The sequence below is a fragment of the Miscanthus floridulus genome, chromosome 1, assembly GCF_019320115.1.
Source record: "Miscanthus floridulus cultivar M001 chromosome 1, ASM1932011v1, whole genome shotgun sequence".
NCBI lineage: Eukaryota > Viridiplantae > Streptophyta > Magnoliopsida > Poales > Poaceae > Miscanthus > Miscanthus floridulus.
Window position 1 is genome coordinate 34,088,024 of NC_089580.1, and position 14,418 is coordinate 34,102,441.

Sequence of the window (14,418 nt, forward strand, 5' to 3'; positions counted from 1 at the left end):
ATGAATCCCAACACATATGAAAAATCAAAACCAATTTGGCTATGAGGTTCAATTAAAAAAGGGTAAAATTCATTTTTCAACCTTCAACTTATACGCCAGTCTAATTTTCAACTTTGATTTACTAAACTAAATACCAGGAGTCATACAACTATCAAAACTTGATAAGTTTGGTCCTCTTAGTTGTTTCAAAGACGATTTTCTATTTTGTGAAAATTTTAAAAAATGATTTAATCTCTAAAAATTTATAACAAATTTATTTTAAATTATAAAAATATGAAACTAGTAGCAATTTATTTTTTTTTAAAAATCTACCTATCTGTTTGTGATAATTTAGATTTGTTTACAACTTTTTTTTCGTTCATATTGTTTTATTGCTTGTGGTGGTGCTCATTATCTATTTAAAAACGAATAAGATACAAATAACTCTAAATAGAGCACCCACAAATGGATAACACCTTTACAAAAGAAATGATACTATTTATATATTTTTTATGATTCAAAATAAATTAGATGAAAATTTTTAGAGACTAAAACATATTTTATTATTTTTAGAAAATAAAAATCAACTGAAGGACATCTGATACCCAATTTCATGGTTGAAAATCCGACTGACATGTATGTGAGTTGAAAATTGGACTTTACCCTAAAAAGAGGACACTTAACTCTTAAGCAATGAGACGGGAAACAGCTTGTTAAGCGCTGACATTAATTTTCGCGGCAGGGTTCAAATAGTGCTAGGTGCTAACCGAAGAATTCTGGAGCGAGAATAATAAACTATACACTGACATCAAACCACCACCGCCACTCAAAACAACATCGAGTTCCACAACTTACTATGATGTACACTCTATACAGAGCATGCCAGTTAGCTCCAGATTACAAGCTATTCAAGCCTAGTAATCTGAATAACACACTATACGGCAGCTCAAAGCTTCAGAACCAAAACGTACAGCTCCAATACTGTACGTGGCAAAAGGAAAAGAAACGTCAAAGAACCAATACACATTGCACAATAAAGCTCATTTGTTCAAATCTCTGGATTTACGAGCATTAATTGGCCTGTTCGCTTGCTCGTAAACGATCGTAAATTTCCAGCCGGGAACAGTGTTTTTCTCTCACACCAAACCAGCCAGCAGTAAATAATCCACGATACGATACGGCCTCCCGAACAGGCTGATAGTCATCTTTGTGGCCTTGGCAGACGTAACCAGGGACTCAACAATGCGGATCTGTCGAGAAGCAGCAGGAGGCCAAGGAATGTAGTCGACAAACCAAAGGTATACCTACGAAATATCCACAGCACCAGTTCAGTTTCGGTTCAGAGTGGAAAGGGCCATTATAGGCGATGCACGATAAAGCCATCACAGATAACCTACTTGACTGTAGAGCTTCTGTTTCTCCAAAATAGTATTGAGAGCACCCACTGCAGAAAAGATATCGAAAATAGTTGTTAGTTTTCTCAAGGACGAACCATGGCAATTTAATGGGCATGGAAATTCAGACTACAAGTATCAAATACAACTTCGTGTGCTGACAAATTGGAACTGTGATTGTATCAATTTTCAGTACTCAATGCTCCGCAACATGCCTTGACACGTTGAAGAAAAATCTAACATGACCAAATGGTTGACTGAAAATAAGCACAAATGTCCAACAGTTTACTCAGAATATTTGGGAACGGTGGTAAATGAGCTCCTCTCAGTCCACAAAGTTTCTATCAGAAGGTGTAATGACCATAACGTTTTGGAAGAACAATTTTGTCTAGTAATTCCATTATGGCCTGCATTAATGGATATTTACTGAGCTGCACATTATGCATATGAAGTAGAACAATATAAATACTTGTTTATGACATCCACACAACTCAAGCATCATTTTGAAAACATCAATGTGGGTGTGTATTAAATTTAACTAAAAGATAAATAAATACTACTACGATTATGTGCAAACAACCAACTGTTACTCATATACCATCAATGGATATGGATACTCAAGGAGAATATTAAATATCCCACGAGCAACACTGTCTAGTAATCAACTGCAGCGATGGATCTTAACTTAATTGCACAACACACATATGGGGTACAATAATATGATAATTGATAACTTCCTTATGCCCCAAACAACTAAAGCAAAAGTTTGTAAATTTAATGCTGATGCTTTAATAGATCTGACCCAAAAAGTACAACTGAAGATGATGATCAAAATGGCAACTCTTCAAAGATGCTAATATCACATACTTGAATTCAAAAGAGCAACATATTTCTGCCATGAGAACTACTTCTATACTTTTCCACGAACCAAAACCATATAAAACTTAAATATTAAATTTCCTCTCAATACTTTGAATTTTGAAGCACTTTGAGTTTTACAGAAGCACTTCATTGTGCAAGTTTAGCCTAGAAGCCTAACCAAGAATGACAAAGCACTTATATGAAATCAAAACGTGGACCATGTTGTCCACTCCCTCATCACTGAACCAGAGAAAAAGAAGCTAAAACCCTAGTTTTGTGTAATCGGGCCACTCTAAGGTATAACACTTCAGTTCTCCTGACCCTAAAAGACTGTTTCCTCTAAGGCACAGCAAGAGATCGCCGAATATATGGCTCCTTCTGAACACTAAAATGGCAAGGATCTAATTACTTCTCCTGTCCAGAAAAGACTTGCCAACATTCCATTTTATCAAAGACAGCAGGAAAGTCTTCCTACCAAGTCAATCCCTGCAATGTGACTGAATCACTCCAAATGTGCCCAACTTAGCACCTTTAACTAACAAAATTGATGTTACTTAGACAGAAAACAGCTCGATAACAATGACCAATATGGTTAGCAAATGTATACCTTGCAAATCCTGAGCACTGAGAAACTGCTCGCAGGGACTACTGCTTTCTTCACAATGGCTCTCTGCTCAGCAACCATCTCCCAGCAGAGCCGCCGCGCCATCTCCCTGGCCATCACCAGCTGTGCCCTCTCCGCCTGCAGAGCGGCAATCTCCCTCCGCAGCGCCACCCTGTCTGCCTCCAGCGCCTCGACCCTTGCATACAATCCCCCCGAGTTCCCGTCGCCCACATACTCTGCGACCACAGACGTAGCTGGTTTCGTTGTGCTCGCGCAGGTAACATCCACCGTGTACTCGAATTCCTTCTCCACGGGGGACGACGGCTCCTCCTCCTCGTCGTCCTCCTCTTCCTCCCCATCGCGGTCGTTGCCGACGACCATGGCTTTCACCTCCATGCCACTGCTCGAGTCGCGGGCGTTCCGCTCCACCTCATGCCCAGTCATGTCGACCTGCTCCACGTCTTCGGCGCCCACCTCCTCGTACGATTCCTCATCCTCCTCTTCGTCGGTGAAGGAGTCCGGGTCGATGCCGTGGGACTGGAGGCGGGAGTGGTAGGATGCAGCGAGGTCGGAGAGCGAGGCGAGATCCTCCTGCACCTCGCGCTCCCTGTCCTCGCGGCCCTCGGCGTAGCGCTTGAACTGGCGGGCCTCCATCTGCGCGGCGGCCTTCTCCCGCTGCAGGCGCTCGATCATGAGCATGGCCTCGCTGGCCGCCGTCTCCGCGGAGGCCCGCTCCGCGTCGAGCTCCAGCCGCAGGCCCCGCGCGGCCTCCTCCGCGGCCTCCTTCTCCCCGCGCAGCCGCGCCGCCGCCGCCTCCAGCTCCTCCACCCGCCGGATCAGCTCCTCCTCTGCCGCCTCCCCTGCCCCCGGACCCGGACCCGCCTTGGGCGACAGCTCCGGCGACCGCGCCGGCGGCCGCCGCTTCAGGGACCGCCGCGACGGCGACGGGTCCGCGACCGGATCCATGGAGGCATGAAGTAAGCACACGGGTACTCGCGTCTCCCAAGTCGCAAGCCCCGATCCAGCAGCCGCCGCCGCCGCCGCCGTCGGGAGCTATTGGTTGGCGGGCGCGCGGCACGGCGGAGCGGTGACGGAGCGCCGCGGCTTCCTGCTGTGACACTGAGGCGAGGCCGGGGTGGCTGGTGGCTGGTGGCGGTGGCGTCTGTTGGAAGCGACGTGAGCTAGGCTGGAGCAGCTGGATTAAGAGGAAGCAGGAGCAGCATTGAATTGAATAACTCAGTCGAGATGCGATTGGGGAGAGGATAGAGGGGCCATTGTTGCATTATAGTACGGGTGAGCTTTCCACGTCGCCGTACGCCAAACAAACAGTTTCCTTTCCGTCGCCGTGGAAGCAAAGCGAGGGCGCGAGCGCGAGGCGGAGGCGGGGCAGGGGAGGTTAGAGGAGATTTTTTTTTATTATTTTTAACACTTTTTTTGTAAAGTAATTTTAAATCAAACTTTGTTTTTTTTAAACTAACATTTTTGTTCGCATCTATTTTTCTGACGCGGCGAAACATCTGTGTCACGTTATGCATGGTGACGCGGCGAGAGGGATGACGTGGCGACGATTGGGGCGCTGACCGGAGACGTGGCAGGGTCTGTCGCGCCACCGATCTTGTCGCGGCACTGACGCGCTATAGCCCACGGCGCGACACTGACGCGCCAAGGCCCACGGCGCTGCAGGATCTGAACGCAGACAGAAGCCGACCAGCCCCAATTACAATTGAACGGGAGCTGAAAAACTACAAGTGGCGCGACGCACCGAAACGAATATGAAGCAAATAAATGGAATCCGTACGCAAGTTGACAAGTTGACACGTAATATTTTCATTGGTTCGACATAACCTACTAAGTCTGCAAATTTTGGACGACAATATTCATTCGACATAACCAACTAAGTCTTAGGAGTGAAAGGATCCCTCGGACGCCTCTGCCTCTTTAGATTTATAGGCAATACATTGGAGTATAGGCAATGTTGGTGTGGTCGCGTTGTCGGTGCGTACGGCTCGTACCCTGCAAGTATAGGATATGCACGATTACTTATAATCTTTATGATCGTTAGTTCATGGAGCCTACGTATTTAAATAAACTACATTTGTTACTATCTGTGAGGCTCCTTGGTATTAAGCGGGGCACCACCTAGCTAAGACATACCGATCTCGTCCTGTTGCCAAGGGCCCCACTGATGATGATGTATGTGGAAGTATGGGGGGTCGTCATCGTCGTCCTCGTTTGCAGGGTCTTTCCCAGCGCTATAATATGGTGGTGTACGCATAGCGAAAGTGACACCTGTCACCGGCTGAGAAGAACCGGCTAGTGTCCTCAAAGAGCCAGAAGATGTGCCATCTGACCGCGCCGGGTAATTGGGTTCCACCTAAGGAGGGTCCATGCAGCTCAACTTTTGAGCTAGCTTCCTACAGCTCCGCTTCACCTTCTGCATAAATAGACGTTAAAGTTAGTGTATTTCCTAAACGCATATACACTAACGAAATATTTTCCGAACGAACAAGTTTATGTTTACCTCCACAAAAGTCTCGAGAACGCTGACCCCTGTCCTCTAGACTTGTAAAGCCAAAACGCTGCTTCGTTAGACAGCTTTGACAATTGTGTCGCCTGGGTAAAAAAACACGGTTTGATAGTTTTAGTATATATACTTAATACCAAATGAATAACAAATTATACCATTCGAGTATCTTACTACGTATCTTTGAAGCGGGGCTCTCTGTAGTTGTGTGTCGTCCCTGGTGGCAATGTTGTACACATTTTCGATCACATCTTCTTCTTCGTCCTCGTTAATCGTCTCCTCAGTGTATGGGGGCTTGATATGTGTTCTCGTAGACCTATGAAGCCACCGTAGGTACTCATCGAAGATGTGCTAGTCGTGTGGGGACTCGCATCGACCGGCTGTCGGTCCCTGGTCTGCTACAACTGGATGTACGCATTGTGTGTCACGCGTTAATCATTGGTCTTGTACTTCTTTCTACGGTTATACCTACAACAAAATGATTGTTAGTTGTACCATACACACCTTTGAATTATAGTTTTGTTATTAATCGATAACGCACCCGTGTAATTCTTGGTTGATAGAGTAAAGCGGTGGTGGGTAGTCCGTCATTCTTCCAAACTGCCTGTAAACACTGATGGGCAAGTAAATCTCGACCACGTGGAAGAAAATAAGAGGGACATTGTAGCGATACTCGTCTGACTCATCTCTAGTGATAGGACTTAGATAGTCCTGGAGCTCCAGAGCATCCCAAGAACACCAATGCATCTGAATATTTCGTAATTGAGTTAGGTTGTGATATAGTGTATATCGAACAAGACACATGTATGATAGTAAAGAGAGCGTAACCTGGTGCTATGTTAAGACGTCGAGACAGTCCGTGTACTCCCTGTACTTGTGTCTCGTATTCCCTCTAACTAACTCTACTTGCGTCTAAATATACAGAGCTGTAGAGAGTGTATCATGTCCGTTCCAATGCTGCATTAAACACGATAATGAATTAGCCATTAATAATTTCATCATATGTAACTGCCTCGAATAATATAGTGAACCAAGGTACTTACAGGGAAACCAGTAACAAGGGGCCTCCCAACGGATCATCGTTCCCAACACAAAACCTGGAGTAGGTAGGAGCAACCCCCAAGGTTCGCATACCGTGAGGTGCGATGGCAGGTAACGCATAGCTGTCGATATGTCCATGTCAGGACTACGCTGACCCAGCTTGAAAGCTCTAGTTTGGTTTTACTTAATTGATGAAACCATAAGTGCTAACCTAGTTTATTAAAGTGATTATGAGATAAGTAACACTACTCCAAGTAATGAAGCAATGGTGAAGATCATGATGACGATGAAGGCATGGTGATGATCAAATGCTTGAACTTAGTAAAGAAGAAAGAGAAAAACAAAAGATTCAAGGCAAATGTATAAATAGTAGGGGGTATTTTGTTTTAGTGATCGAGACACTTAGTGAGTGCAATCATATTTAGGATCGATAGCCGAACTATTAAGAGGGGTGAAACTCGTATTAAAATATGGTTATCAAAGTGCCACTGGATGCTCTAACTCATTGCATATGCATTTAGGATCTAGTGGAGTGCTAACACCCTTGAAAATATTTGTGAAAATATGCTAGCACATGTGCACAAGGTGATATACTTGGTGGTTGGCACATTTGAGCAAGGGTTACAAACTTCACCGATGGAGTATCCGCCCATAGAGTGCGGATAGTCCGGCGGTGCCATCGACGCTCTTCACAGAAAAGACGGAGGTCACTATAAGTGACCAGACGCTGGTCTTGGTAGGACCGGTGCATCCGGTCAGTAGAAGTTTGAAGACGCTGGCGTCCGTCTTCGACCGGACGTTGGGTCACTTAGTGCCCGGATGTTGACGGCGTACGTCCAGTCCTGCTGATGTGGCAGCACACAGAGGAGACGCCATGTGATCGGACGCTGGGTGAGTCCGGTTGTGATTTCCCGCTTCTAGATGCTTACTAGAAACGACCGGACGCTGAGGTCTAGCGTCCGGTCACTTCGCAGCAGCGCATCCGGTCATCACTTAACCGTTGGGATCGGATGCTCAGTATTTGAAGAGAAGGGACATGTGGCGTGCTTCGCACGACCGGACGCTAGGGTCCTACGTCCGGTTGATATGACCGGAGCATCCGATTGCCCTGTGTTTAGTGTAGTGAGTAGCCCAACGGCTCTATTTCATAGGGGCTTCTATTTAAGCCCCATGACCGGCTCAAGCTCACGCTCTTGGCCATTTGCATTGACATAGTAACCTTGTGATCTTAGTCAAAGCCCTCTCACTCATCTCCATCATTGATCCATCATCATTATAAGTATGGGAGAGAATCCAAGTGCATTGCTAGAGTGATTGTATCTAATGGCACTTGGTATTCGTGTTTCGCTATGAGATTTACTTGTTTCTCTTGGTGGTTGCTATCACCTAGATGGCTTGGAGCAGTGAGGATCGTTGAGCGGAGGTTGGTGATTGTCTCTGTCTTCGATCATGGTGATTGTGAGGGGTCTTGTGTCTTTTCCGGTGGAGCGCCGAAATGTAACTCTAGTGAATTGCTCGTATCATTGAGTTAGCTCACTTGTGGGTAGGTTCTTGCGGTGTCCAATTGTGTGGACGAGGTTTTGCAACACCTCTTAGCCGCCAAACCATCAAGTGTTGGTCGACACAACAGGGACTAATGTGCTGGCAAGCACGTAAACCTTGGGAGAAAATTGGTTGTCTCTTGTCCTTTGGTATTCTCCCAGTAATTGATTTAGTATTCATCTTGTGATTGGTTTACTCCTCTATACGGCGGTATAATTACCCTACTCACTCATTTATATTCTTGCAAACTAGTTGTAGCAAGCTCTTTAATGTAATTAGAATTGAGATCTTGCTTTGTTGTTTTAAGTTCGTCTAGTGGAGCTCTTTAGTGTAGCAAGTATGAGATCTCTTAGTGAGTAGTGACATAACAAATTGTGTATCTAGAGATCATAGAAACTAGAATTGCTGAATAGGTGGCTTGCAACCCGTGTAGAGCTAGAGCAAGTTTGCATTCGCTATTTATTATACTAATCAAATTGCTCTAGTTGATTTTTAGATTTTTAAATAGGCTATTCACCCCCCTCTAGCTATATTAGGACCTTTTAAGTGGTATCGGAGCCATGTTATCCTATGGCTGGCGTAGTACGTCAAGAAAGATCCAGCTGATTGTGTTGCCCGAGGCGTCTATAAATAGAAAAGCACTAAGAAAGTACCAGAGCCACACTCTAGCGAACCTGTCGATCTGAGCCTCCAGTCTGTGGGTCCAAGTAATCAAAGCACTCTATGATACACGATGACGAAACACCGAAACTTTTTCTAAAATTCACCAAAGAAAATGAGACCCGATGGCTACAGGAAAGCAATGCAAGTATTAAATAGGCTTGAATTGCTTACTTATTTTTCTTATAAAACCTCGTCGTCCGGTGAAAGAAAGCCAGTGAACTGAGCCACCAGCTCCCTCAAGTGATTGTTGTCAACTATACATGTCACTGAAAGTCCCCACCAATCGAAGGCTAAAGATAGCCTTCATATCCTACATGGCCAAGGTCATCTCGTCGCAGGGTAGGTGCAATGTGTGGGTCTCTGGCCTCCACCTGCTATAAAAATAGAACGACTGTCAGTTACCTCAAATTTGCTATAAGAATATTTACGTACAATGAAGGCACTCGCACCTATCTACCGTTGTAGTAAGTAGTGCTGTGTCAAGTGGCGAAAGTCCGTAGTTGACAACACGGACAAGCTCGAGGAAGCTGGCACGCCATATGTACGGTGCGTAATGCTTGTCCCACTAGCGCGCCCTAGTGTGCATGCGGGGCCTCAAATGAGGTAAGGGCACCTCTTCGTCGGTGTCAGTCAAGAAGTGTGCTCGATGTGGGTCGTCGTACTCCACCTCAAGAAGAGGGTACAACTGATGCTACGTGGGAGGGGCTATTCTGTTATAAATTGATAAACAAATGGTTAGAATATTCAAACTAACAATATTTAAATTAACATTATGTAGCATTGCAAAATTTAAACTACTTGTTATGCAATACGAACACAATATGAAAGCATATGTATATATTCAAAGTAACATTAACAGACATATTAAACAACTTCACTAGGAAAATAAGCAACTTCTATGTATAGCTGTTCAGACACAAGACAACTAGAAGATGCCATAACTGCATTTGCTATATAGCTTTCCTTTCTTTTTCATTGCACTGTTGATTTACGGTATATAATTTACACAATCTATAATTTGGGAGATGCCATAACTGCATTCGCTATATAGCTTTCCTTTCCCGTTTCATCCACCAGAAGCGACGGCCTTTCCCCACTCGTTCCCCACATTTAAGCATTTACGCCCAACTTAAAAAGACAAATTAAAGCCATGGCTTCGCGCTAGCGAGTACGCTAAAAGCTTCTTTGCCAACTTTAGAATGAAAACGAATACGGATAATACAAAAAGCTATTCATGGTACCGCGCTAATGAGTATGCTAGAGGTTCCGTTACTAATTGCTATACGAAAACGGATGAATGTATCTATGGACGGGTGAACGTATCTATGGACAATTTAGGAAAACAAAATCATGATTTTGTGCCGCTGAGTATGCTAAAAGCTTCTTTGCTAATTTTAAAATAAAAAATAGATACAGATAATATAGAAAGATAACCATAGCCCCACGATAATAATATATATACTAGAAGCTTCTTTGCCAACTCTAAAACGAAAGATGATGAACATATTTTATAAAAGAAATTTAACGAAATATACACGCAGAATTCATTGCACACGAGACTGTTGATATCCCTAACAAATACCTATATAAATTTTACAAAAGTTAGCTAAATTTTACAAATACCTATGTGCGTGGCCGGAGGGCGCGGCAAGCGGCCGGAGGGGGTGGTGCGCCGGTGTGCGGGTGCGGCGAGCGCAGCGAGTGGCCGGCGTTCGTGGCGTGGCCGACGCGGCGGGAGTGGCGCGCCGGCGTGCGTGGAGCGGCCGGCTCGACGGGCGGGCAGGCAGACAGAGGGAGGGCGGCTCGCGGACGATATTTACCTGGGACTGCCGCGCCGTTAGGGATGGCGCGGCACTGCCGCGCCAAGATCGATGGCGCGGCAGAACCTGCCACGTCACTGATCAGCGTCCCGGTCGTCGCCACGTCATCCCCTCGCCGCGCCAGACGCGGCACAGTTGTTTCGCCGCGCCAGAAAAATAGGCACGACCAAAAGTGTTAGTGTTGAAAAGAAATAAAACAATGTTAAATTTAAAATTAGTTTATAAAAAGTGTTAAAAATAATAATAAAATTCTCAGAGGAGGACATCCAGCTCTGGAGGGGAGCAGAGCAAAAAGGCGAAACGGAAAGGAAAGGCATGGAAGCCGAGCTGATGCGGGTTATGATTCGGCGTCACGGTCCCACTATGTGGAGTGTGGACGGCCACTAACCATGGAAAGTGGCGGGGGAAAGAATTCGGTGCGAATTTCACGTCGCCGGCCGGCGGCAGGAAACAGTAGCTGGCCACAGAGTCTCGTATCATTCGTACTCGTGCCGTGTAGTAGTTCGTAGTACTTGAAATGGAGACGAAAACCAGCGCTAGGTTTCGCGGTTCGGCGACGGAAATGGATCCGTTCGCGTGTCATCGAACCTGGCTCGACGTGCTTCTTTTTTTTTATTTGGAACAGTATTTTTCTCTCACAAATTCCTCCAGATTTATTCAGATTCCTCTAGAATTCCTCCGAACGAACGGTGCCGAAGACGGGCGAGGGTAAGCGTCGCCTTGACGACGGTTGTGCACGTTAATGGATTAATTAATCTGCTAGATTTTTCTTTCACGAACATGTCTTAGCAGCTTCTTGCACGTTAATGGATTAATTAATCGGCGAGATCGGCGGTGACACTATAAAATGAAAATTTCCCGTCTGTTCATGTCTGAATTCTAAACTGATAAAACCTGGATGAAAGATAAGCCAACGGATCCAATTGTGTTGGTGATGAACTGATGGTAGAGCCGTACCTAACATGGCTCGTCGCTGATCGAATAGTGCTGAATCCTTCATCAAGTTCGAAAGCAGGTGGATTTTCTTGCAGATTATTACTGCAGGATGCTTCCGATTTTGCCGGTCCAATTCCTAGTGCCGAATCCAGCTTGGTGCTCGTTCTAGTTTAGGCCAATTTTCAGCTCTGTGCGTTTCACACATTTCGACTCGCTGCTAAGCCATGCCCCCCATGGCACGTGGCCTTTGTCCCCATGCATCCACGCATCTATTGATGAGCATTTTATCCAGTGAACACAATACGTTCACTACAACCATGACACGAGTGCCCGTGCTAACAACAAAGGTCATGATGTCACATGGGGACAGGCTCAAGGCTCAAGGCTCAAGGCTCAAGTCCAAGCACCCAGAGTCCCAAATTCAGTTCGGTCAGTTGGAGTTGCCATACACGAACCGCTCGACGAGCCGCCGGCCGGCTCCACGGCGAAGAACCCGTGGTGCTGACCCCTCGAACTCGACGTGCTCCACGGGCTGTCCCATCGCCTTGAGCCGCGCGACGTAGTGCGCCTGGCGGTCGCGCAGCAGGTCCCCGCTCCGCGGCCACGACGGGCGTCGGCGGGAGCGCGACGCCGCCCAGGCCCAGGCCCAGCGCGGGGCTCTCCGGACCGAACGGATTCGCGAACGGGTGGTCCCTCGTGGCGCCCGGGGGCAGCGCCAGCCGCCATGCCTGGCCGTACCACGGCAGCGTCAGGAACGGGCCGGGCGGGAACTCCGCCTCGGACGCCGTCCTCTCCGCCCCGCGGAAGAACGGGCAGAGCATGACGTGCCCGGCGACGCGCACCAGGTCGAGCCCGGGGAGGTCGAGCCGAAGCGGACGGCGACGTGGTGGACGATGTTCCCGCCCGCCGAGTCACCGGCGACGAACACCCGGCGGAGGTCAGCCGACTCGGCGAGCCAGGGGTCTCCTCCCGCCGCGACGGCCTGAGCGCGCACCCAGCACATGACGGCCGCCGCGTCGTCGAGGGCCGCGGGGAGGCGGTGCTCCGGTGCGAGGCGGTAGTCGGCGGCGAGGACGACGGCCGGGAGCTCGCCGGCCAGGCGGAGGCAGCAGGCGTGGAAGTTGGGCAGCCCGAAGGTGCCGAGGACGTACTCGCCGCCGTGGAAGTAGACGAGCACTGGCAGCTTATTACCGCAGGAGGAGGCAGGCAGCGGTCTGTACACGCGGAGCTTGAGGACGTGGGTGGCGTCGTACACGACGTCCTTCCACTGGACGGGCAGCGCGGAAGGCACGGACTGGGGAGGGAGCGTGTCGTAGTCGGCGAACCGGACCACCGTGCCGTCGCTGAGAAGCTGGAGGACATGGGACGTGTGGCGGCGAGGAGGATGACATCGCGGGTGTTGGTGAGAGCTAGCTTGGTGCGAGAAGCACAGAACGGTGAGCAACGGCCAGCAGGGCAGCAATTGTGTTTATATAGATGCTGACGAGGCGTTCCCAAATATCAGCGGCAAATGCAAATCAGCCTTTCGTCTTCTCATCAATGGGTGTTTTCGCTTGCTTGTTTCCCAGGCACGGATCAGTCAACCGATGATGCCTCCAAGATTGACCATGAGGAGACCAATGAAGATAGGACTATTTTGTTATCAGAGACTCAGAATGTCACTTCTATTCGAGGGGAAGAAATTTCTGCAAACGGAGTCCCGCACACGCTCATAGAACTAGCATGGCGTTCCTGGTAGCGCTGGTTGTTTGCAGCATTGTTCCATTTATTTATCATGCTCGTTTTTATATGACTTGTGCTAGCCTAGTATCTCTCGTTATGCCAATTGTGTTGAAACACGAAGAGGATAGTTTTGTTTGGAACTTACAAAAAAAAAATGACTCTTTTCACTATGGTCTTTGTATAAAGACATCACGAAGGAGTGAGTCATGCAGGATAGAAATCCTTTTTGAAAGGTTAAGTTTACTTTAAAGATTAAGGTTTTTCTTTGATACATTAAAAAGGGAGTGATTCTAACAAAAGATAATTTGACAAAAAAAATTGAAAATGTTTGCACAAAATGTAGTATTGTAACTCTGAGGAGACCATTCAACATCTCTTCTTTGAATTGATTGCACCTTAGCTAGATCCATTTGGAAGGCGTTTTTTTTTCTCTGCTTCAGGATTCAACCACCCTCAAGCAAAGCTAACTTGTTTGGTGTTTGGCTTGCAAATTTTTTGACTAATCTTAGAAAGCAAATCTTAATTGGTACTGCAACTATGTGTTGGGCTTTATGGTTGAGTAGAAATGATGTTGTATTCAAAAGAACCGTATCTCATTCTTTCTTGCAGGTTATCTTCAGGGGAATTTATTGGAATTGGTTGATCAGACAATGGTCACAACTATCTCAAGAGGAAGCGAGAATAACCTTGACTCCTTGAGGGATGGTTGTTGCAAGCTACAAACCTCGATGATGGATTTTTTCAGCAAGTTTGATGGAGAAATAGGATGCGGATAGAAGCATGAGTCTTGAGTCCTTATTTTGAGACCGAACCTTTTTAATTGCCTTGTGGCGAAGCGTGGTTTAAGTGCTTCAAGTTTGTATTTAACGATTTTACTTATTCACTGGTGAATGTTGGAGGCCAGAATATTTTATTCTTCAATCTAAAAAACATATACTGGAGTAGTTGTTAGAAAGCAAAAGAAGAAACAAACCCATTACTTAGAGGTTGTTCGGTATCATGTTTTCAGTCCGTCATCGATTGACAACATGAATGAGTTAAATTGCTTTGTGGTTGGATGGCCCAGTGGTAATAGATTGCATTGTGAACAAATGCACCCTAGCTAGTATAACTCTGCTATCCCTCCCCTTCCAAAGGGATCCACTTGTAGGGATGGGAAAATCAACGTCGCCCCTATCCTCACGCGGGCCCGTGTGCTCCACCCTGCCTTTCTCGCGCCCACGCCCAAGGATGACAGTGGGTCGGGTTCGGGGCGGATATCCACGGATTTTGTGTCCAGCGGGTTCAGGTTCGATGTTTTCCCCACGGTTTTTGGGTTCGGGGACCCAAAAC

At 46.8% G+C, this 14,418-nt stretch overlaps 1 protein-coding gene and 1 pseudogene across 1 annotated transcript; both read right to left on the reverse strand.

Annotated features, from left to right (window-relative positions):
* Positions 1–745: 745 nt before the first annotated feature.
* On the reverse strand, positions 746–4,184 carry LOC136478171 (myosin-binding protein 7-like). The gene is made up of 3 exons (XM_066476522.1): positions 2,842–4,184; positions 1,377–1,423; positions 746–1,283 (listed from the first exon to the last, which is right to left on the reverse strand). Exons 1-3 carry the CDS (start codon positions 3,802–3,804, stop codon positions 1,181–1,183), a joined length of 1,113 nt encoding a protein of 370 aa, XP_066332619.1. The 5' UTR covers positions 3,805–4,184; the 3' UTR covers positions 746–1,180.
* Positions 4,185–11,651: 7,467 nt separating this feature from the next.
* On the reverse strand, positions 11,652–12,755 carry LOC136477373 (carboxylesterase 15-like; annotated as a pseudogene).
* Positions 12,756–14,418: the final 1,663 nt, after the last annotated feature.